Here is a 21,400-nt window from a genome sequence, read left to right as displayed (position 1 = left end):
AGTAGCTGGGACTACAGGTGCCTGCCACCACGCCTGACTAATTCTTTTTTTGTTTTTTGAGACAGAGTCTCACTCTGTCGCCCAGGCTGGAGTGCAGTGGCACAATCTCTGCTCACTGCAAGCTCCGCCTCCCGGGTTCACGCCATTCTCCTGCCTCAGCCTCCCGAGTAGCTGGTACAACAGGCGCCTGCCACCACACCTGGCTAATTTTTTGTATTTTTAGTAGAGACGGGGTTTCGCTGTGTTAGCCAAGATGGTCTTGATCTCCTGACCTCGTGATCCGCCCGCCTCGGCCTCCCAAACTGCTGGGATTACAGGCGTGAGCCACCGCGCCTGGCCCTGACTAGTTTTTCTATTTTTAGTAGAGATGGGGTTTCACCGTATTGGCCAGGCTGGTCTCGAACTCCTGACCTTGTGATCCGCCTGCCTCAGCCTCCCAAAGTACTGGGATTACACACAGTCATCCAGCGGGACTGCTGACCCTGCCATAGCAAAGCAAGGGCCCCCAGTTTGCCTCTGCCCCTGCACTCTTTAATAAACCAGCTGGATTTCCAACTGCTGTCAGTCCTTTCTCCAGCCTCCTGTCCTGAAAGGAGAGAAATCTGAAGTGTTCTTATTCCCATAGGATAAAACAGAAAGAGGTAAAGCACAGGCTGCCTCCACGGGTCCAGCCTGAGCCAGTCACACCAGCCAAGCTCTTTGCTTCAAAGATAGGAAATGGGCCTTCCTCACGGAAGTCCTGCCTGAGACCTGGTCCCCGTCCTCTGGAAAGCCTTTGCCCTGCATATTCCCGCCAGGGGATGAAGATCACACTCTTCCCCAGAGCATGGGACCCCTGCCCAGGTTGGCTCCACCGGGGTTCTCAGTGGGTCGTCCTGCCACTCCCTCCCCCAGGGGCCTGGGGCAGGTTGGGTTGTCACAATGTCATGGTGGGCCAAGGACACTGAGGAGGCAGGCTCGGTGACGCTAAATTATGGGAGAGTCAGGCACAACACAGCAAAATGCCAAGTGGAGAAGGGCTGTGGGCAGTCTGCAGCAGACTCAAGCACTCTTCCATCCTCGACCGTGAAGGCCGTGTGCCTCAGCAATCATGTGCCTAGCGAACCAGCAGATATGTGCTCAGTGCCGACTACATGTGATGGCCAATGAAAAGTTCTAATTCCACAGTGCGGAGCCAGTGAGAGTCCTTGCCCCCCTCCCGCCTTCCCTGCCAGTGAAGGCACTAGACACTAAATAAACACGCGTGCCACACAAATAAATCGCCATTGTAAGAGCTGTCATGGACACAGAGAGTGCCATGAAAGAGGGTACTGGGGTGGGGGCAACAGGACCCCAATATAGATGAGGGGCTGGGGGGGCCCTCTCTGAGAAGGGAGCTTGAGGCTGAAACCCAGAGGAGGAGTGCTCAGTGGCCAGGCGGGAAGAGGAAGTGCTTTCCAGGCTGAGGGAACAGGCTGCTTGAAGAACCTGAGCCAGGAAAGACCTTTGAGAGTTGGAGGAATGGAAAGAATGGGCCAGGTGGCCAAGTGTGGGGAGCCAGGAGAGGGGACATGGCAACAAGATGGGGCTGCTTAGGTAAGCAAGGGACCATCAGGCCAGGACTTGGTATTTTCTATCTTAAGACTTGGTATTTTTGTGGCTGGGCATGGCAGCTCACGCTTGTAATATCAGCACTTTGGGAGGCCGAGGCAGGCAGATCACCTGAGGTCAGGAGTTCGAGACCAGCCTGGCCAAAGTGGTGAAACACCGTCTGTACTAAAAATACAAAAATTAACCGGGCGTGGTGGTACGTGCCTATAATCCCAGCTACTTGGGAGGCTGAAGCAGGAGAATCACTTGAACCTGGGAGGTGGCAGTTTCAGTGAGCCAAGACTGCGCCACTGCACTCCAGCCTGGGCGACAGAGCGAGATTCCATCTCAAAAAAAAAAAAAAACTTGGTATTTTTAATCTTAAGTTCAATGGGAAGCCACAGGGAATTCTTACAGAGGAGGATCATGATCCATCATCTTCAGGGTAATGTAATTCATAGCTCATGGAAAGAACAAATTTAAAGAACTGAGGCCATGAGCAGTTCCACGAAAATTCTTACACTGACCCACTAAACAGACTGTCAATGTGATTTCATACACCTTTAATTAGTAATACTGGTTGCTGTGAACAATAATCTTAATTTTTCTTGCCTGGATCATTGTAGACTTTGGAAAGAGCTCCCTATGGCCCTCCCAAAAGTTTCCATGACATACACATCAAGTTATTTTATATTTTGCAGATAATAAAAATATGGGGATTTAAAAAAAAAATTTTGGTCAGTAACAACCATAACAATAGTGGCTATCTGGAATTAAGTACCTCCTCAATTCACTCTCTCTGCATTGTGGCTACTGTGATCCCAATTTTACTGAGTTAATGGCAGCTCAGCATTTTAGATGCCTTGCCTATGGTTACAAATCTCTGAACAACAAACCCAGGACTTGAATTCAAGTCTAGCCATGAAGCACACAGTCCCATCCAGTTCTTCTAAGATGTTCCAAACATTTCAACAGAATGTTCAATGTGTTTCTAACCTCATGTTTCCCAGTTACAGACTCACCCTTCTGGCTTCTGTGGGGTCTAGAGCTACATCTTGGCTCCTTCACAGTTACAGAAACAGAAGTTCTACCATCATCCTTTTAAATTTTCTTGCTCGTGTCATAATGCAAAAACCTCTACAGTTGCTCCAGGCCCAATTTACCTCCTTTTCTTCTTCCTTACCCCAACCCCTTTCTTTCTTATCACCAACATGGGTGATTTGCATATATTGGAACAAAAATTTTCCTGGTTGTGAAAACAATTCTTCCAGTGCAAGACTTAAGTGTTGGGTATTTGGTGGTCAGGGAGGGGTAACCGTGCTTGCCCAAGTAACTCCAATCAGCCTAATAAATAATCAGTAGAATCCCTGGAATGCCCTCTCTGTGCCAATCCCTCCCTGTCCTTCAAAGCCCAACTCAAACACCATCTCTTCCAGGAAACGCTCAAGAGTTGCTAATGTTCTCCAGCTTGGAATTTCCATGAGACCTGATGCTACATTTGTTTGTCTGTTTTGGACTCTGCCTTCCCAGAGTGGAGGCTCCCTGAGGGCAGGTCTGTGGCATCTTGACTTTTGTTTCCCATCGTAGAACTTGTACACAGTAGAGTCTCAGTAGATGTTAGTGGGTGGTACGAATTATTAAATATTGAGACAGTTGATTCCTGGTTACTTATTGACAGATTGTTCACTTGGTTGGTGTGTAAACCAGTCACCAAGTAAACAGAGAAGAAAGTGAAGTCAGGCTTTCAACCTTGGCTACTTATTAGTAGCCCCAGAAGAAATTTCAACAGGGAAGAGGTGTTGAAAGCACGAATTCTTCTCACCTCAGTTGACCCAGAGCTACAGTCCAAGGGCAGGACACAGCTCTCCCCAGCCCTGAAGGGCTAATTCCTGCAGCCTCTCCTGGACAGTGTCCATTTATGCTACCATGCTCACCAAGGTAGGATGGGGAAAGATTTCCCCAGAGCTTGGGGAAAGATCATAGAACGTGGTCTGGACCCCTGCCTGACTTGAGAGAAATGCAGCAAATTCAGGCCCAAGCTTCTAAAGGAAGCCAATATTTTTCTCCAGAGGAAAGACTTATTTTGAAAACTGGAAAAGGATATGAAATGCCAGGCTCAATTCTAAAGCCTGTGGTTGAATGGCTGTGAGGCCTGGACTCAAAATATCTGGGGAGATCAAGACAATCTGGAAAACGTGGCTTTGGAGCTTTAGTGGCAGCTAGCGTGGTATTGTCCAGGCCTGCCTGAGCTTCGGGAAGTCAGATGTGGGGCAGAAAGCTGCATGCGTTCTGGTGGTGACCAGGGCCATCTGTGTGAGCTGTGTGGGAGCACAGGCATACCCTCCTGAGCCTGGGTGCACTGCAATCAAGGTGATTCAAAAAAAAAAGAAAAGAAAAGAAGAAAGAAACCCCATCCACTGAGTGCTTTTCTCCAGCGCTTCGCTCCACTCCGAGAACGTCTGCGTCGCCAGATCCCTGCTGACTTTGCTGCCTGTATTTTCCATTTCGAGGATCAAGCAGTGTGTGGCCAGGGGCTCGCTGGGGTCAGGCCAGAGGGCCGAGGCCTGAGCAATTACATTCTGTTTCAGAAAGACAGAGAAAGGGAAATGGTTAGAGGAACATCTCTTTGGAGCGGCATGTGGCAAACACATCTCCAAGGCTCATAACCACCACTCCCACGGGCTCCAAAGAGTCCTGCTGGCTGGAAGCCTCTTTGCAGGACAATTTAAAATAGCAATGCCACAAAATATGAGAAAGTGTGGTTTATAATAGAAACCATATCTCGACCTTCACACTAGCAGCAAAACCATCCAAGCCAGCCAAACTGTCATCATTTCACCAGAGTTTTCACTGAAGCCACCCATGACTTGAACATTATTGGTGCCTTTTCTTAGACTGGGAGGATGTCAGAAGTGTATTGTATTTTCAGGGAGGTGGGAGGCTTCTGTTATAACCGTGTCCTAGAAGAAAAAAGTAGATTTTTATTAGGCCTCTAATACACCTTAGATAGGTTTCACCTTTTATTTTAATCTGACCAGATTTCAACGGTGTTCCCCATTTCCCTGGAGACCTGTTGTGATGCCTCAAGGGAGAAAGGGAAGAACTTGGGTCCCTGACCCCACACCTCATGAGAATTATACTTTCAGTAGTTGAAAGGAGACACAATAGTCAAAATGTGTAACAACCAGCACCCCATGGGGGCCGGCCTTTGAGAATGAAGCACCTGTTGGAGCAGCTGGAGGGCCACCCTGGCTCCTGCCTGTTGGAAAGCAGCCCTGTACCAGCTGATCCTGTGCCTAACTCTGCAGTCCCTTGAAGCCCTTTGAACTTTGTAAGAGGGAGGCCCATATTGCTATGCCCAGCGCCACACAAAGGGACATGAGGCACAGTCCCTGATCAGAAAAGCACAATCATCCTTTTACACGGCCCACGGCAGATGCCAGGTGAGCAGCTTCTAGGGGTTCTCATGGCTGACTGCACATCCCGACCACCTGGGGGACATTAAGAAGAGATTCCTCAACTCCTCCTGACCTGCTGAATGCAAATATCCAGAAGCCAGGTCCAGGCCAAGCTCAGGGTGGTCTTTGAGCAGCCAGCATGGGATGCATCGGTGTGGACGGTGAGCACACTGGTTTCCAGCAGGGAGCGATGCCGTGGCCTCTGTGGGAAGGCCAGAGGGCAAAACCAGGCAGAGCTGGAGGCACCAGGCAAGGCCCTGCAGCGGCCCCTCTGCTCGGGGAGGGATGCCAGGGAAGACAGATTGCAACCCTCCAGCCACCTCAGGAGGAGACATTTAGGGATGCAGGACACAGCTGGAGGCCGGATGTTGGGCAGCTGTTGGCCACCAGCCTCCTCCCTTATTCTCCCCAGCTTAGCAACCATTCTCCTATATATGGTGGAGAGAAATAGGAAGGAATGGGCGAGAAATATATATGCTCATGTATTCCAAAAATGCGTCATGAAAAGACAAGTAAATGCCCCTAGAGTTTGCCAAAGCCACACCCTGACCATGTGAAACAGCAAATAATGAACATGGACCACTCAGTTCTCCTCACCTCGTCCTGTCCTTCCACCCCTCCCTCTGCCTGCACCTTCATTCCCAGCACAGCCTCGCATTTCTGAGTGTGCTCCCCAGACAGCACAGCTCAGCTCAGCACACAAAGGAATCCTACAATGCTGAATGCAAACGGATGGGCCCTGGCAAGTGTAGAACAAACCGTATTTACTGGGTTTCTGATTTGGAGGTATAGCGCGAATGTTGCATTTTCTTTTCATTTTAATGCAAAGGATGATTGAGACAAACGCCTGGTCTAGAAATTATAACTCTTATCTCATAATTATTCTTTGGCTTCCCAAATCAATGCAAGCATATAACAGGCATTATCATGGGGAGCTGGCGATGGGAGTGCAGGCGCCCAGATAGAATGCAGGCACCGGCAGGAAAGCGCGCAAGCTTGAAGGAACCCGCGCAGCCGCTTCTCACCGCGAGTCCTGGTGTGGGGCTTCTCACCGCACGTCCTGGTGTGGGGCGACTTGTTTCTGGTTCCTTCCTGTTTGTTAGAAATGATTAACTGGTTGAGGGGCTCATCAAGGAGGATCCTGGCATTGCTGTCTACTCCTGTCTAGAGGAGGGGTCCTGGAAGGCACTGGAAGTGCTGAACACATCACCCTGGGTGAAGATGTTATCTAAATTCCTAATATAGTGCTGACTGTACAGTGGCCAACTTGTCCTGGTTTGCCTGGGACTGTCCTGGTTTTCAAACTGAAAATCTTGCATCCCCGAAGCCCTCTCAGCTGCAAACCAGGAGAGCTGGTCACCCTGTTTGGTTGGCACAACCCCGCTAGCAAAACAACCCAGTTCCTCTCACCTCCTGGCTCTTCCAGCTGTCTCTCTCTGACGGCAGCTTTCTTTCCATCTTTCCCACCCAGGTCATTCAAGGCCTCCCCCACTCTTGGAGTTCCCGGGATTCTGTCACTGCAGGACCCTTGGAGCAACCCCACCCTCTTTATTTGGACTCCCTGTGTGGACTCCTCATCCTGATTTCTCCTCCCCATCTCCCTACCCCACTGCTACACACACACACACAAGCACACACACATAAACATTAACACACACATGCAACACAGACAGACACACATAAACACACACTCACATATACACACGCACACACATGCTCACACTCATGCACTCACACACACTCATATGCAGGCACATACACACACATTCACACACGCGTGCACACACGTGTTTACAAGCATGCAGGACGCATGCACACAGCTGCGTCTCCACTGACTGACTCTCCCCTCGGCCTCCTCCTGTGTACCCTCTGCTGAAGGCCTCCCTGGGGCCTGAGCCTCCCTCCCTCCTTCAGGCTCGGGCACCCACTCCTGGTACCGACTTACTCTGGAGTCAATGCCCAGCAGCTGCAGCCCCCTTCCTCCCTCACTAAAGCTGAGCTCTGTTAGGGGAAGGAGCCGCCCTCCACCTCTGTGCCCCTCTCCCAGAAGCCTAGCCGAGTTCCTGGCACGAATCCAGAGTTCAGTGCGTGTCCGTAGAACTGAATAAACCGGCCCTGAAATCATGGGCTTCTCCCACATGCTGGCAGGGACGTTCCACCGTCGCCTGGGACTCCTCTCACCTGGGGCACCCCACTCCTTCTCTGCCTGCATGGAGTGGATTCCCTCCCCACCAGTTGAGGAGTGGGGAGCCACCCCCTCCAGCACACATTGCAGGAGAACCGGGTGCTTCCTGCCACCCTGGGAGTTGGCTGCCCACCCTACAGTGGGATCCCACTTACAAGCCCCACTCCCCCTGAACACACACACACAAGCCCACCCTCTACCCTTGTTTCTCACCTTCCGCCAGATCTGGAGGGCTGGGGCGCCTCCCCGGATGTCACTAGGTGGCGCTATGTGGCAGTCCCTGGGCCCCGCAGTGGCTGGCTGGGATCAGCAGGCTAACCAGGAGCTTGCAGATCCACAGATGGGGATTCCTGCTGTGGAGGTGGAGAGGTGTGTGGCAGGCCCTTCTTCATGGGCCTGGCCTCAGCTGTATGCCCTTGAAAAGATAATGTGGGGTACAAAGCAAAGGTGCTAAAAGCCACTGGCGGAGGAAAAAGAAGAAAATCATCGCTGCAGCATTGTGAAATGAAGGCTGAGTCCATCACTTACACTACAGAGTTACCTGTGCACCTGACCCGCCAGGTGGCTATGATTTTTTCATCAGTAAAAGCAATTGTTTTTCTAGGGCAACTTGTTATTTTAATAAAAAAAGAGTGGATTTATCTATGACTAGAAAGATCCAAAATCACTTTCAGGGCTGGGGTTTTTCACTGCTATGTGCGTTTATTTGTGGAATCTAGGCTGTAAGTTTTAAATCAGGCCATCAGTCTTCATCTCTCTTGCTTCTGTTCTTTGTCATGGGGCACACACAGACTATGAGGTTCATAATTGGTGAGGTTGTTAATAGCAAAAGTGTTCTACTTCGTGCTTCAGTGCTCACTGCCTTGTAGACTGTGAGAGGGAGAAGCAACACATTAAATCAGCTGACGAGACTAAATTGGGATGTGTTGTGATCATCACCATGGACAGATAAGGAAGAAAAAGAGAAAGTTAGAGATGCAGTAAGTGAAAGAAACCTTCACATGGAAAAACACGCACCACAGCTGGAGAAGGAGGGACGAGGGATGCAGGAAACTCAGGAAACGGAGAAACTTGGAAAGCTGCAATGCGAGGGGGCGATTTATGGGGTGAGAGCAGATGGCTGTGCAATGTGATATGACAGCTAAATAAGCACAAGCAGGCTCAGCTCTCACGACCCACACTGCCTGGCTGCATACTGCCCGGGGGCCTGGCCCCATGGCCAGGGGCATCTTGCGGACCAGCCCGTTGCCACCTATTGAACACCTATTGTGTGTCAGGGACTTAGCACACAGTCATGCCATCCCCCACAGACCCTGCAAGGTGGCCAGGACCAGCAGGGAGACTGCAGCTCAGAGAAGTGAAACAGCCAAGATCCCAGAGCTAGAAAGTAGCAGCTGGAATTTAACCCACCTAACTGCACCAACCCAGTTCCAAAATCCTGTTAGTGCTTTGTGTCTGGCCACACTCCATGAGTGAGGATGTGAAGTGCAAGGCGACACCTCACTGGCCACTGCCAGCAGGAGCACTGCAGTGACCTCTGGCAGTGTGGAGGGGAACGCGCCCAGGCACCGGGAGACAGATGACCTGGGTTCCAATCCCAGCCCTGCCTTGCACTAGCTGTGTGACTCTGACTGTCACTTAACCTCTCTGAGCCTTAGTCCCTTCAACTACAAAATGGGGGAAATGGTATCATCCCCACTGGGATGTTGTGATGGTTAAGTGGACGTTGGTGTCAGCTTATGACGAACTGCTTGGCTTACTAAACACATGATACTAGTCTTGTGAGCCAACCTGTAAATTGCTGGTAGCTTAGCGGTCTTGATTCTACTCATTCATCACGACCAGCCTATTCTACCTCCTGCATTTGAAATAGTAAACATTTGTAATATTGAAACCTGCCTAGCAAGGATGGGCTGTTCGTCCTTGGTGAGGTCTTAGAAGAATGAGTGGCTTCTGTGGTGCATGGCTAGGCTTGTGCTCAGCTGGCTGCAGCCTCCGTAGGAATTGCAAAGCCTTCTCTCAGCCCTCTATTTCATAGCAAGTGAACAGCTGTAGTCTAAGAAAATTGGGTTCCAAAGAAAAGAAGGGTGATGGGAAGTGATGGTTCTGGAACCCATCCCAAAGGAAGAGTAGTTGAGGGAAATTAAGGTCTGCGAAGCCTGGACAAGGGAAGCAAAGGTGCCGTCTTCCAGTGTGATCATTAATGGAGGAGAGGAGGCTGGCTTGGAGTTGCTCCCAAGGGCAGGGCTGGGGGAAGAAGGGCAGGGTGGCCTGCATGGGAAAGGGCGTTGGGATGTGCTGAGGAGACCCCTCTGGGGTCCAGCTGCTTTGCTAGGAAATGTGGTTAGATAGATACTGGTTCCCTAAGATTCTCGATCAGCTGGATATCCCGCCATTCGGTTCAATGCTGACAACGATACCTGGAGTTAGAGTGGGCCTCACAGGTCAAGGGGCTCCATCCCACAAGACAGCCCCCACTCAGAGGCCAGCCACAAGTCCCAGATCCCCAGGCTGCCGGCACCTGTGTTTGATTTGGCTACATTCAAGGGGTCACATGACCCTACTTCAGGTTTGATCACTCACTAGGACAAATCACTGAACTCAGGAAAGCACAGTATATTTAAGATGACTGTTTTATTGTAATGGATGGCCGTTAGAGAGGCACCACATAGAGAGGCCTGTGGGAAAGAAAGCATGGGAGGTGAGGCACGCAGAGCTTCTACTCCCGAGGGGCTCCGGAACCGCACGCCCCGTGGGCTTCACGTGGGGCTTCATCGTGCAGACGTGAGTGAGGAAATCATGGGTCAGGTGATTGGACTCAGTCTCCAACCCCTCTCCCCTCCCCTGGTCTGGTTCCTCTGGTGGCCAGCCCCCACCCTGAAGCTGTCTAGCCTCCAGCCCCAGGACCCCTCTCAGTAGCATTAACTCAGGTGTGGGAGAAAGCAGCTCCTTATGAATGAAAAGCGACAGACATTCTTATCACTCAGGAAATTGTACCCCTGGTTTTAGGAGCTCTAGGTTAGAAACCTGGGACAAAGACCAAATACATTTTTTATGACACCGCAGATACATTTTAACATCCCTTCTGCCACTAACTTACTATATTTAGTGGCTCTAAAACTGCTTATGGGAGACAATTCAGCCCCATGTAGGAAAACACCTTGTTAACCAGAGCGCTCGGCAATTGAATTGGCTGCTGCCCGAGGTCTGAGCGGCCTGGAGCAGAAAGTGCCCCAGGGGAGGCTGGGAGTGCAGAGGAGGAAAGAGCGCCCCCGCGTGGAGTGGCGGCTTGGAGCAGATGCCCGCTCAGCGCCACGGTCAGGACGCAGTGTCATGTGTCTGCCTTGCTTGGTTTCAGAATCGAGAGATGCTTCCGTTTTGGATGAACAGCACCGGCAGGCGGGAAGGTTGGCAGCGTGGATGGCACGGCTACGACAACGAGCTCATGGACATGCGGGGCATCTTCCTGGCCTTCGGACCTGGTAGGCGAGGAAATGACCAGATGCTCTCAGACCCCATTCCCAAGGAAGTGTCTGTAAGGGGGACTACGGGTGCCAGGAGAGGCTGCAGGGATTTCCTTACAGACCCTCTTTATGAGCCAAGCAGAGCAAACCCAGCCGGTCTCCATGAAACATCTTTTGCTGGCTTCCTTTCAGATGCTTCTTGGGTTTGGCAAATGTAGCCAAATACTTTGCCTTGTAAATTTTACATCCTGAGTGCAGTGAAGAAAATGTATTCCACATGTTTGTGATTCATTTTTTACCTAATTCATCAAAATATTATTTCATAGCTATCTGATGTCCAGGAAAGCTTATGGGACACCAGGTTGCTGACAGCTGTGAGTCTCACAGTTGATGCGATCGCTTCTCGGGGTCTGGCTCTTCCACCGTCCTTCCCGTCTAGAGCACCCACCTCAGGGAGGCTCATTTAGTTTAGAACCCAACCAGAAGCTGGGATGTGCTCAAGGGCAGGTGCCGAAATGACCTCGAGCCTGACTTTGAGAATGAGCCAGAATGAGGAGGGTTGCCTTGCATGAGAGAAAATTTGCTATGTCTTCCTTGATCAGATTAATTCCTAGGGCTGGAGGAGAGGAGAGATGGAGAGGGCCTAACTGGTCATTTGATTTAACAGATGGATCCCTGTCAATTCATACTTTAGAAAAGTTTGCCAAACACTCTGAAGATCTTACTACTACCTGAACACCCTCTTCTCCCAAAAACAAAAATTAAAAAGGGAGAAAAAGCATCCAACAAACAACAGCCATCAACCATCAGTTGACTGGTTCATGAGCTATCCTTCTTTCTTAGCACAGTCCATCCTCCTGTACTAAATATAAGCAGCTTACCCTGATACCTGTATTCTGAATGCCTTTTTCTAGATGTTGGTCAAAATGTTTCAGCCCACAAAAGTCCATGTTTGCCTTTCAAATTACAGGTTAAACATCACATCTACAAGCTCTGCTCATCTCTTCAATGTAGTAAGATCAAAGATGTATGTCAGCATCCCTCATTCGGCCTACCATCATTCACTCTACTTTCCACAAAATCCCTGTTAAGAACTATGAGGTGTCAGTTTCTGCAACCTCCGTGGGTGCCTGAGCTTAGGAAACACATTAGTCCAAATCCCTTTCCACATGTGATCCAGGTTCCCAAGTCCTCAAGGGAGCATTAGAAGCAGTAGCAGCAAATTCATGGAGCACTAATAGGGTTCATGATGTTGGCCTAAAAGAGGGTTCTGAAGATGCCTGAATATGTTGCCTTTAACCAATGATAGTTATCAGGTGCTCCCTGTCAGCCGAGCCCCAGGTCAGATATGCAGAACCCCAAAGCTAAAGGAATTAGGAATGGAGCACCCTGAGGGTAACTGCTGGATTACATTGGATACATTCCAGGGCCATGGTCTTTCTTTGGAAGATCATTAGTCAGCAAGGCTTTCATTCAAAAGCATGGCACCCTCCATTCCCAGATGAGGGAAATAGGATCATGGATGCAAAGCCGTGGTCTGGGAAGGACTATATACAAGTGAGAGTCTCAGGAATATATATATATATATATATATTTTTTTTGAGACAGTTTCTTGTCACCCAGGCTAGAGTGCAATGGTGCCATCTCAGCTCACTGCAACCTCCGCCTCCTGGGTTCAAGCAATTCTCTTGCCTCAGCCACTTCAGTAGCTGGGATTACCAGAGCCCACCACCACGCCTGGCTAATTTTTTTATTTTTAGTAGAGACCGGGTTTCGCCATATTGGCCAGGCTGGTCTCAAACTCCTGACCTCAGGTGATCCGCCCGTCTCAGCCTCCCAAAGTCCTGGAATTACAGACGTGAGCCACAGCGCCCAGCCGAGTCTGAGGAATATTTTAAAACAGAACCAAATCTAGCCCCAAACCCCAAATTTTAAACAAGGTACCCAAAGCTGCATTAGCTTAAAGTTAAAATTCAGTGAAGAGATTCTGTCCATTAACAGAGGCCTCCGTCATAGGCTCCTTTAACACTAAAAGCTCCCAGTCTTTTACAGACAGATAGATGACCCCTGATGAAAATGGACTGCGCTAATTGCAAAATGTTTCCAGGCAGATACAGCATGGAGAGCCTCCCGCAAACCATCACATTCTGGCTCCAGTTCTCATGAAAGATTAAACAGCTTTACACACTGGCTGTTTACTGAGAAGAAAATTTAAGAGCAAGGCCTTTAATAGCTATCTAGCTGCACTTTGAGATAAAGGTGCATCCCTCCTGATTAACTGTATGTGCGTCTCGCTTAGGGAGAAAGCTGGGCATCATCGCGGATGTTCAGATGCAGCCTTAGAAGTCAGTGAGTCTGGTCCAGCAAAGAGAAAGGGAAGTAATTCTGCAGGATAGCCTCCCTCTCGTTAATCCCAGTTTCTAATTTGAACAGTCTAATCTTGCCCTGGAGAACTCCATGTTCGAGATAAGACAGCAGGAGTGTGAGTCAGTGAGCTGCCTGCGAGCTAGCAAACCTCACTGGGGAAGCAGCCCCAGGTGGCCAGGCAGTGTAAGCCTGCAGAATCTCCTCTCTGTAAGAGACACACCTCTAATATCCAAAAAAATGTAAACACGCGAGGATAACTTGGACTCTCTGTCCACGTCTGAAATGCCATCTTGAGCTAGTAGAGCCTGTCTGGGTCCTCAGTTGGATCAGGCATTGTTTTGCTCTTCAGGAATTTTCTAAAAGCTTTCTCATTCCAGCCTGGATCATTTCTGCACTGAGCCCAAAGCACTATCCCTGCGGAGCAGGAGGCCATGAACTAGATGGGATGGGAAAGAAATCTCAATTCTCCTTTCTGCTTAAATGCACAGAATTCGATTTCATATTTCCAATGTAAAAAGATAATATTTTCTAATACTTGTGTCAGAAGAATTTGATCTCAGTTTTTCCTGTGAAGTGTTATAGAAGAGAATTTTTGTTTTGTTTTGTTTTTTAGAGATGGTCTCTCTCTGTCATCGAGGCTGGAGTGCAGTGGCGTGATGGCTTACTTGTAGCCTCCATCTCCTGGGTTCAAGAGATCCTCCTGCCTCAGCCTCCTGAGTAGTTGGGACTACAGACACACACCACCGCGCCTAGCTAATTTTTTATTTTTGCAGAGTTGAGGTCTTGCTATATTGCCCAGGCTGGTCTTGCACTCCTCAGCCTCAAGCCATCCTCCTGCCTCAGCCTCCCAAAGTGCTGGGATTACAAGTGTGAGCCATAGTGCCCAGCCAGAAGTGGATATTTGAAAGGCTGGGGGACACCTGGGCTTACTCTGGTCCACTGCCTCACATGCCCTCCCACCCACACACAGGAATGGCCCCATGTGGCAGTAGGATTATCACATCCAGGCCACGTGAGAAGAAGCAGATAGAAGAGTTGCTTCCATATCGCTGGAACAACCGTTCCACTGGATTCTCGTGCTGCAGTTGATTCCTCGGATAGGGAAGTGTAACTACTATCCTCATCTGATTGTCTGATTTGCCTGGGAGGGGCTGGGATACTGGGGTAGCCCTTCCTTTCTCCTCTCTGGGCAGGTTTTACATTATTATTATTATTATTATTATTATTATTTTGAGACAGAGTCTTGCTCTGTTGCCCAGGCTGGAGTGCAATGGCATGATCTTTGCTCCCTGCAACCTCCGCCAAGCAATTCTCCTGCCTCAGCCTCCTGAGTAGCTGAGATTACAGGCGCCTGCTACCACACCCGGCTAATTTTTGTAAATTTTGTAGAGACGGGGTTTCACCATGTTGGCCAGCTGGTCTTGAACTCCTGACTTCAGGTGATCTGCCTGCCTCGGCCTCCCAAAGTGCTAGGATTACAGGTGTGAGCCACCGTGCCTGGCCAGGTTTTACATTTTTTAAAACTAATTTTTACTCTGAGGAGAAGCTGATCCTTATCCTCCATGCCCCTGAAGAAAAGTGTACCCGCCAGATAATTTACAAAGTGAATATATTCAAACCACGATTTGCCCTTGTCATACATATTTATTAATAATAGTAGTGACCATTTACTGAGTATACACAGTGTGCCAGGAACGATGACTTTCTATGCCTATTTCCAGAGGTCACCCACCTAGAGCATGCTGGGTGCAGGCTGGCGGTGGAGCCCACACACCTCTTTATATTGCATTCAACTTTAATTCTCCAAAGGGAGCAAAACGTGCTATTTGGGCAGTTGCCCTGGATCTAGCATACTATGTGGCAGAAGTATCCATATTTAGCTTTTTTCCAATTTATAATTCCAGGATAAACAGAGGAGCAGAATTTGGTGTTGATACCTCTGCAATACATTGCTGTGTGTTGTTGTTTGTTTGCTTTTTAACTAAAGTATTTAGGATTATTTAGCAAAGCAATTACAAAGATTATTTTCTAATATCTTAAAAAACTTGGCTTTACAGCCCCCAAACAACTCATTTCCTTCAAAAGTTGTAGAGGAAATAAAAAGCACAGGCACAGGCCTTTATCAATGGCTTAAATCTCCTCCCTGAATTCAACCTTAATGTAGCATTGGGTATTTTGTTACAAGCTCTGGTTTGGGGCCTAAAAGTGAAGTTGCTTATGTGTATTACTAAAATCTTAGATTCACTCTTTAAATGGACAAGTGCTTTGAATTCTGCATCTCATCTGCCCCCTGTAGAGAAGGAGAAATCCCTTGATTGAAATCCCTCCAAAGGCTTGTGGAGTCACCCTCGGTGCCCCTCGCTCACCAGGCTGCGCGTGGCCACCCTACCTGTGTGTTCTTGCGTGACTGTCGAGCTTGGGGCCATTCTGGGCAGAGGCACAGCGGTCTTCTCCATTAGATCGCTCAGAGCCTGCACGTGGATCCCTGATTCAGATGCCAGTTTGCTCATTTTCCACATGGCTAATTTATTTTATCTGTTGGTAAAATGCTCCCAAAGAGTGTTCCACTCATCTTCCAAATGTATTTAGGAAACCATCGCCATGGCTGCTGAGCTAGCGAGCACCGAGAAAACTACAGGTTCACATTCCATCAAGACCTGTGACCTCGATGGGGCAGCAAAGTGAGAAAACATTCTTGAGTTGCCATGCAGCCTCTGCAGTAGACACTGACACTCTGGCTGCCGTGCGGCCTCTGCGGTAGGCGCTGGCACTCTGGCTGTTGTGCGGCCTCTGCGGTAGACGCTGGCACTCTGGCTGCCGTGCGGCCTCTGCGGTAGACGCTGGCACTCTGGCTGTCGTGCGGCCTCTGCGGTAGACGCTGGCACTCTGGCTGTCGTGCGGCCTCTGCGGTAGACGCTGGCACTCTGGCTGCCGTGCGGCCTCTGCGGTAGACGCTGGCACTCTGGCTGTTGTGCGGCCTCTGCGGTAGGCACTGGCACTCTGGCTGTTGGTTTGGGCTAGATAGATGTTCTGGAAAATGACATAGCATTTAATTTGGTTAAGGGCAAGACAGTCACTCTGTGACATACAGGCTCTGCCGTGCTCTCTGCAGACATGGAGCAGCATCAGATGGCCCCTCAGCCTCCCCCCCAACCCCCAAAGAAAGTGCTGTTGTCACAAAGAGAGCACAGTTATGCAAAAAGAAAGTCTGTCTGCTGATTACCTTTTTTTGAGACCGGATGGCACTCTCTTGCCCAGGCTAGAGTACAGTGGCACTATCATGGCTCACTGCAGTCTTGACCTCCTAAGCTTAAGTGATCTCCTTGCCTCAGCCTTCCGAGTAGCTGGGAGCACACCACCATGCCTGGTTTAAAAAAATTTTTTTAGAGATAGAGTCTTGCTCTGTCGCCCAGGCTGGTCTCAAACTCCTGGGCTCAGGCAATCCTCCCTCCTCGCCCTCCCAGCTTGCTGAGACTACAGGTATGAGCCCCCGAGCCTGGCTCTGCTGCTTGTCTTTTAAAGAAATTCATCTCCATGAGCCATAGGAAGCTGTTTCCCTTTCTAACCTACAGCCTTCCAGATACCCTTCTATGTTCACAGTCACGAGGCCACACCCCTCTGATAGAGCTGATTCCCTAATCTCAATGTCACCTGCAGCCTGAATGTAATTCTTCTTTATTGCGTTCAGCCCACCTCTGCCCTGCAGCTGCCATGACAACTTGTTTGTATGCCTTTCCCTTTCAGATTTCAAATCCAACTTCAGAGCCGCTCCTATCAGATCGGTGGACGTCTACAACGTCATGTGCAACGTGGTGGGCATCACCCCGCTGCCCAACAACGGATCCTGGTCCAGGGTGATGTGCATGCTGAAGGGCCGCGCCGGCACCACCCCACCTGTCCAGCCCAGCCACTGTGCCCTGGCCCTGATTCTTCTCTTCCTGCTTGCATAACTGATCGTATTGCTTGTCCCAAAAAAAACACCATCAGCAAAGTGGGCCTCCAAAGCCGGATGATTTTCATTTTATGTGTGAATAATAGCTTCATTAACACAATCAAGGCCATGCACATTGTAAATATATTATTCTTGGATAATTCTATACATAAAAGTTCCTACTTGTTAAAAAAGATACAAACCTTGTTTTACCAGAAGGTAGGAAAATCCTAGCTTTCCATTTGTTCAGTTATATGTCATTTTCTCCTTTCTTTTCACGTTACTCAGGATGAACTCTCTGAGCAGGGACCTGCTCCTGCAGCAACCAAACTTGGAGTGGATATTGCAGACAGACGTGGCTCTGGGCCCCTCTTTGTCCCACCTTGCTCAAAGGAGCCCCTCAGACCAGGCCCTTGTCTGTGCCCTGTCCACACCCAGGAGCCATCCTCAGTGTCTGTGGCTACAATCCTGTACTGTTCCTTCCATCCCTGATGAAAGGAGGTCTACACGAAAGCAAAAGCCACTGTCTATTTCTGACCCAGCTCATGGAATTTTTTCATCTTATACTGATCTCCAGAAAGGACGTAATTTAGCATGGATCACCAATCAATCAAAAAATAAATAAATCACTAAGGATTGGAGAACTCATAGAACAAAGTGAAAGACATGAGTCCCCTCCCAAAGTCTGAGTGCACGAAAATTTCTGTCTTGCCTTGAGGAGCAGAAAAGCTTCTGATGGACATGGGCTTCTGTGAGACTTATCACACATAGTACATCATGGCCTGAAGCCTGGCACATAGCAGGCCCTGCATGTTGATGGACGGATGGATGGCCTGCCTGCCTTCCCTGCCCGTCCACCTGTGCAAAGGCTTCCTCAGACACTGCCACTCTGTGGCTCCCAATATAGGGTGCAGACAAGATCTATCCCTGACATGACATTATAGCCTGGGAAAGGGCTGGCTCACTGATGAGAATGTGGAGGCATCAGCAAGGATCTCAGTGGGTTGCTCGGAGAGGTGATGCATGAAGCCTTAATCCTGGGCACCAGTACCCCTGCAGCATGGCTTGCTCAACAACAGTCTCTGAGTGGCATAGAATTCCAAAGAAAATGGTGCTGGGTGGAGAATGGAGAGAGCAAGACGGAGCAGAGTCCCAGTCACTGACCAACTAACTGGTCGTTTGATTAGGAAACAGTTTGGCCAAAGTACCACCTTTGAGACCTAAGTTCTTTTGATACCCTTGAGAAGAGCCATTGAACCTGAGTTGAAATATTTTTAGCTTAGTCATCTGTGTTTGCTATAGGAGAACTTGTAACACAAGAAATAACTCCTTTTTACATGATCATTTATATCTATATACATATATATACTTGCATACACTATTACTGCATTAAAAAATGAGTTTGGGCTGGGCATGGTGGCTCACACCTGTAATCCCAACACTTTCGGAGGCCAAGGAGAGACGAACGAACCCTTAAGGCCAGGAGTTCCAGACTAGCCTGGGCAACACAGGGTGACCCCCATCTCTACAAAACATAAAAGATTTTTTAAAAATTAGCCAGGCATGGTGGCACATGCCTGTGGTCTCAGCTACTTGGGAGGCTAAGGCAGGAGAATCACTTGAGCCCAGGAGGTCAAGGCTGCAGTGAGCTTTGATCGCACCACTGCACTCCAGCCTGGGCAACAGAGCAAGACCCCATCCTCCACTCCCCGCAAAAAAAAGAAAGAAAAAAGAAGTTTGCACTAACTGAGGTACAGCTGCAAGTGAGACTTTTTGTCAGGAAAAGGCAACATATCAGGTCTCCTCAGGACCATGGAGGCCTTATATGGTGCGTTACCCTGAAACCTGAATATCAACGTTCACCTTGATTCAGAAAAGCTGGGTGCTGTCTCCATGCCATGAATCATGAGAGCAAAGGATCACTGCTTAAAAATACTGAATTTACCTTCACAAAAGATTTCTAAAGATTTATGTAATGTGTTTTAAAAGCGCCAGTAAGCCATCGGATCAATTGGAAAGAAGGCGACTCTTTGGCCTTTGTTATCTAGCTGAAAACAAATGAGAACTTTCAAAACATTGGCAGTAGTTGATGAAAAAGACGTCTATTGTTCAAAGTTTCTTTCTCCTTAAAGGACGGCGTTCCAATGAATTCAGTGGAGCCCACTTTCCTCCATTGTGCAGGAAGAATCCCTAAGAGATACTCAAAGGATTAAATTAAAAGTGGATCATCAAACTCAAGAGAGGCATAAACAGACACAGTCTTGCATTTTTGTCTTTCCTGAACTCTTCTGCCATTTTCCTCCTTCACTCATCCTGAAAATCTGCAAGTTACATAATAAAACTTTAGATATTTTTCTGACAAAGTGTAATTACTCAACTGAATAAATGACTGAGAACAAGTTACAAAAGGAATCATGAATCCTGGTAAACAATAGAGAAAATTCAGACACTGAGAGAAAAAAATAAAGCTTTTTACTTAAATAATGCATACATTTTTCATGGCTTAATTATTTGGTGAAAATTTGTTCCCTTTTATTTTTGTTTTAAAATTACATTGTTCTCCTTAGGAAAATTCCACTTTCTCTAAATGTGTTTTTTTCCGTAGGAGTAAAATCTGCTAAGAATATGTATAGACACTTTTTCTCCTGGATTACTTTTTGACTTCACTGCTGATTCCAGGACAAAGATAATTGGGTTGGTCTACTGAGGACAGATGAAAGGAATGAGCCTCAGATTAAAGATGAAATGACTTTTTAATAATCGCCATTCTGACTGGCATGAGATTGTATCTCATTGTGGTTTTGATTTGCAGTTCTCTAATGATCAGTGATAATGAACTTTTATTCATATGCTTCTTGGCTTCATAAGTGTCTTCTTTTGAGAAGTGTCTGTTCATATCCTTTGCCCAGTTTTTGATGGGGTTGTTTTTGTCTTGTAAATTTGTTTATGTTCCTTGTAGATTCTGATATTAGACCTTTGTCAGATAGGTAGATTGCAGAAATTTTCTTCCATTCTGTAGGTTGCCTGTTCACTCTGATGATAATTTCTTTCACTGTGCAGAAGCTCTTTAGTTTAATTAGATCTCATTTGTCAATTTTAGGTTTTGTTGCAATTGCTTTTGGTGTTTTAGTCATGAAGTCTTTGCCCATGCCTATGTTCTGAATGGTATTGCCTAGGTTTTCTTCTAGGGTTTTTATGGTTTTGGTTTTACATTTAAGTCTTTAATCCATCTTGAGTTAATTTTTGTATAAGGTGTAAGGAAGGGGTCCAGTTTCAGTTTTCTGCACATGGCTAGCCAGTTTTCCCAGCATCATTTATTAAGCAGGGAATCTTTCCCCATAGTGTGTTTTTGTCAGCTTTGTTGAAGATCAGATGGTTGTAGATGTGCGGTGTTATTTCTGAGGTCTCTGTTCTGTTCCGTTGGTCTATATATCTGTTTTGGTACCAGTACCATGCTGTTTTGGTTATTGTAGCCTTGTAGTATAGTTTCAAGTCAGATAGCATGATACCTCCAGCTTTGTTCTTTTTGCTTATGATTGTTTTGGCTATACGGGCTCTTTTTGGACGATTATTAAAAAGTCAGGAAACAATAGATGCTGACAAGGCTATGGAGAAATAAAATGCTTTTACACTGTTGGTGGGACTGTAAATTAGTTCAACCATTGTGGAAGACAATGTGGCAATTCCTCAAGGATCTAGAACCAGAAATACCATTTGACCCAGCAATCCCATTACTGGGTATATACCCAAAAGATTATAAATCATTCTACTATAAAGACACATACACACGTATGTTTATTGCAGCACTGTTTACAATATCAAAGACTTGGAACCAACCCAAATCCCCATCAATGACAGATTGGATAAAGAAGATGTGGCTCATATATACCATGCAATACTACGCAGCCATAAAAAAGAATGAGATCATTTCCTTTGCGGGGACATGGATGAAGCTAGAAGCCATCGTTCTCAGAAAACTAACACAGGAACAGAAAACCAAATACCGCATGTTTTCACTCATAAGTGGGAGTTGAACAATGAGAACACATGGACACAGGGAGGGGAACAGCACACACCGAGGCTTGTTGTGGGGGGGTAGGAAGCAGGGGGAGGGAGAGCATTAGGACAAATACCTAATGCACACAGGGTTTAAAACCTAGATGATGGATTGATAGGTGCAGCAAACCACCATGGCACATGTAACAAACCTGCATGTTCTGCACATGTATCCCCGAACTTAAAGTAAGAAAAAAAAGTCAAAATAATAATAATAATAATAATAAAGAGGAGATGAGTGGCCACTCTTCCTGTCCGTATGCCTAATCTCTGGAATCCAATTCAATTAAGTTGTGAAGACCTAAGCATAAACTAGATCAGGCCCAGGGGATTCCTTTTAGCCTCCAACAGTCCTCAATTATAAGGTCCT

General features: G+C 47.8%; 1 protein-coding gene across 2 annotated transcripts in view; it reads left to right on the top strand.

Moving 5' to 3' along the window:
* ENPP6 (ectonucleotide pyrophosphatase/phosphodiesterase 6) overlaps positions 1 to 19,460 on the top strand; it is a 120,823-nt gene extending 101,363 nt beyond the window's left edge. The window contains 4 exon segments of one of the 2 annotated variants that reach the window (NM_001133891.1): positions 10,571 to 10,694; positions 13,421 to 13,553; positions 13,657 to 14,144; positions 16,788 to 19,460. In NM_001133891.1, the coding sequence (NP_001127363.1) occupies positions 10,571 to 10,694; positions 13,421 to 13,553; positions 13,657 to 13,714 (315 nt within the window). In that variant the 3' untranslated portion in view covers positions 13,715 to 14,144; positions 16,788 to 19,460. 2 annotated transcript variants of the gene reach the window in all.
* The last annotated feature ends 1,940 nt before the right edge of the window (positions 19,461 to 21,400 follow it).

Source organism: Pongo abelii, chromosome 3 (genome assembly GCF_028885655.2).
Source record: "Pongo abelii isolate AG06213 chromosome 3, NHGRI_mPonAbe1-v2.0_pri, whole genome shotgun sequence".
NCBI classification, from domain to species: domain Eukaryota; kingdom Metazoa; phylum Chordata; class Mammalia; order Primates; family Hominidae; genus Pongo; species Pongo abelii.
The sequence above is the reverse complement of the archived record's forward strand: the minus strand, read 5'-3'. Positions and strand labels throughout refer to the sequence as shown.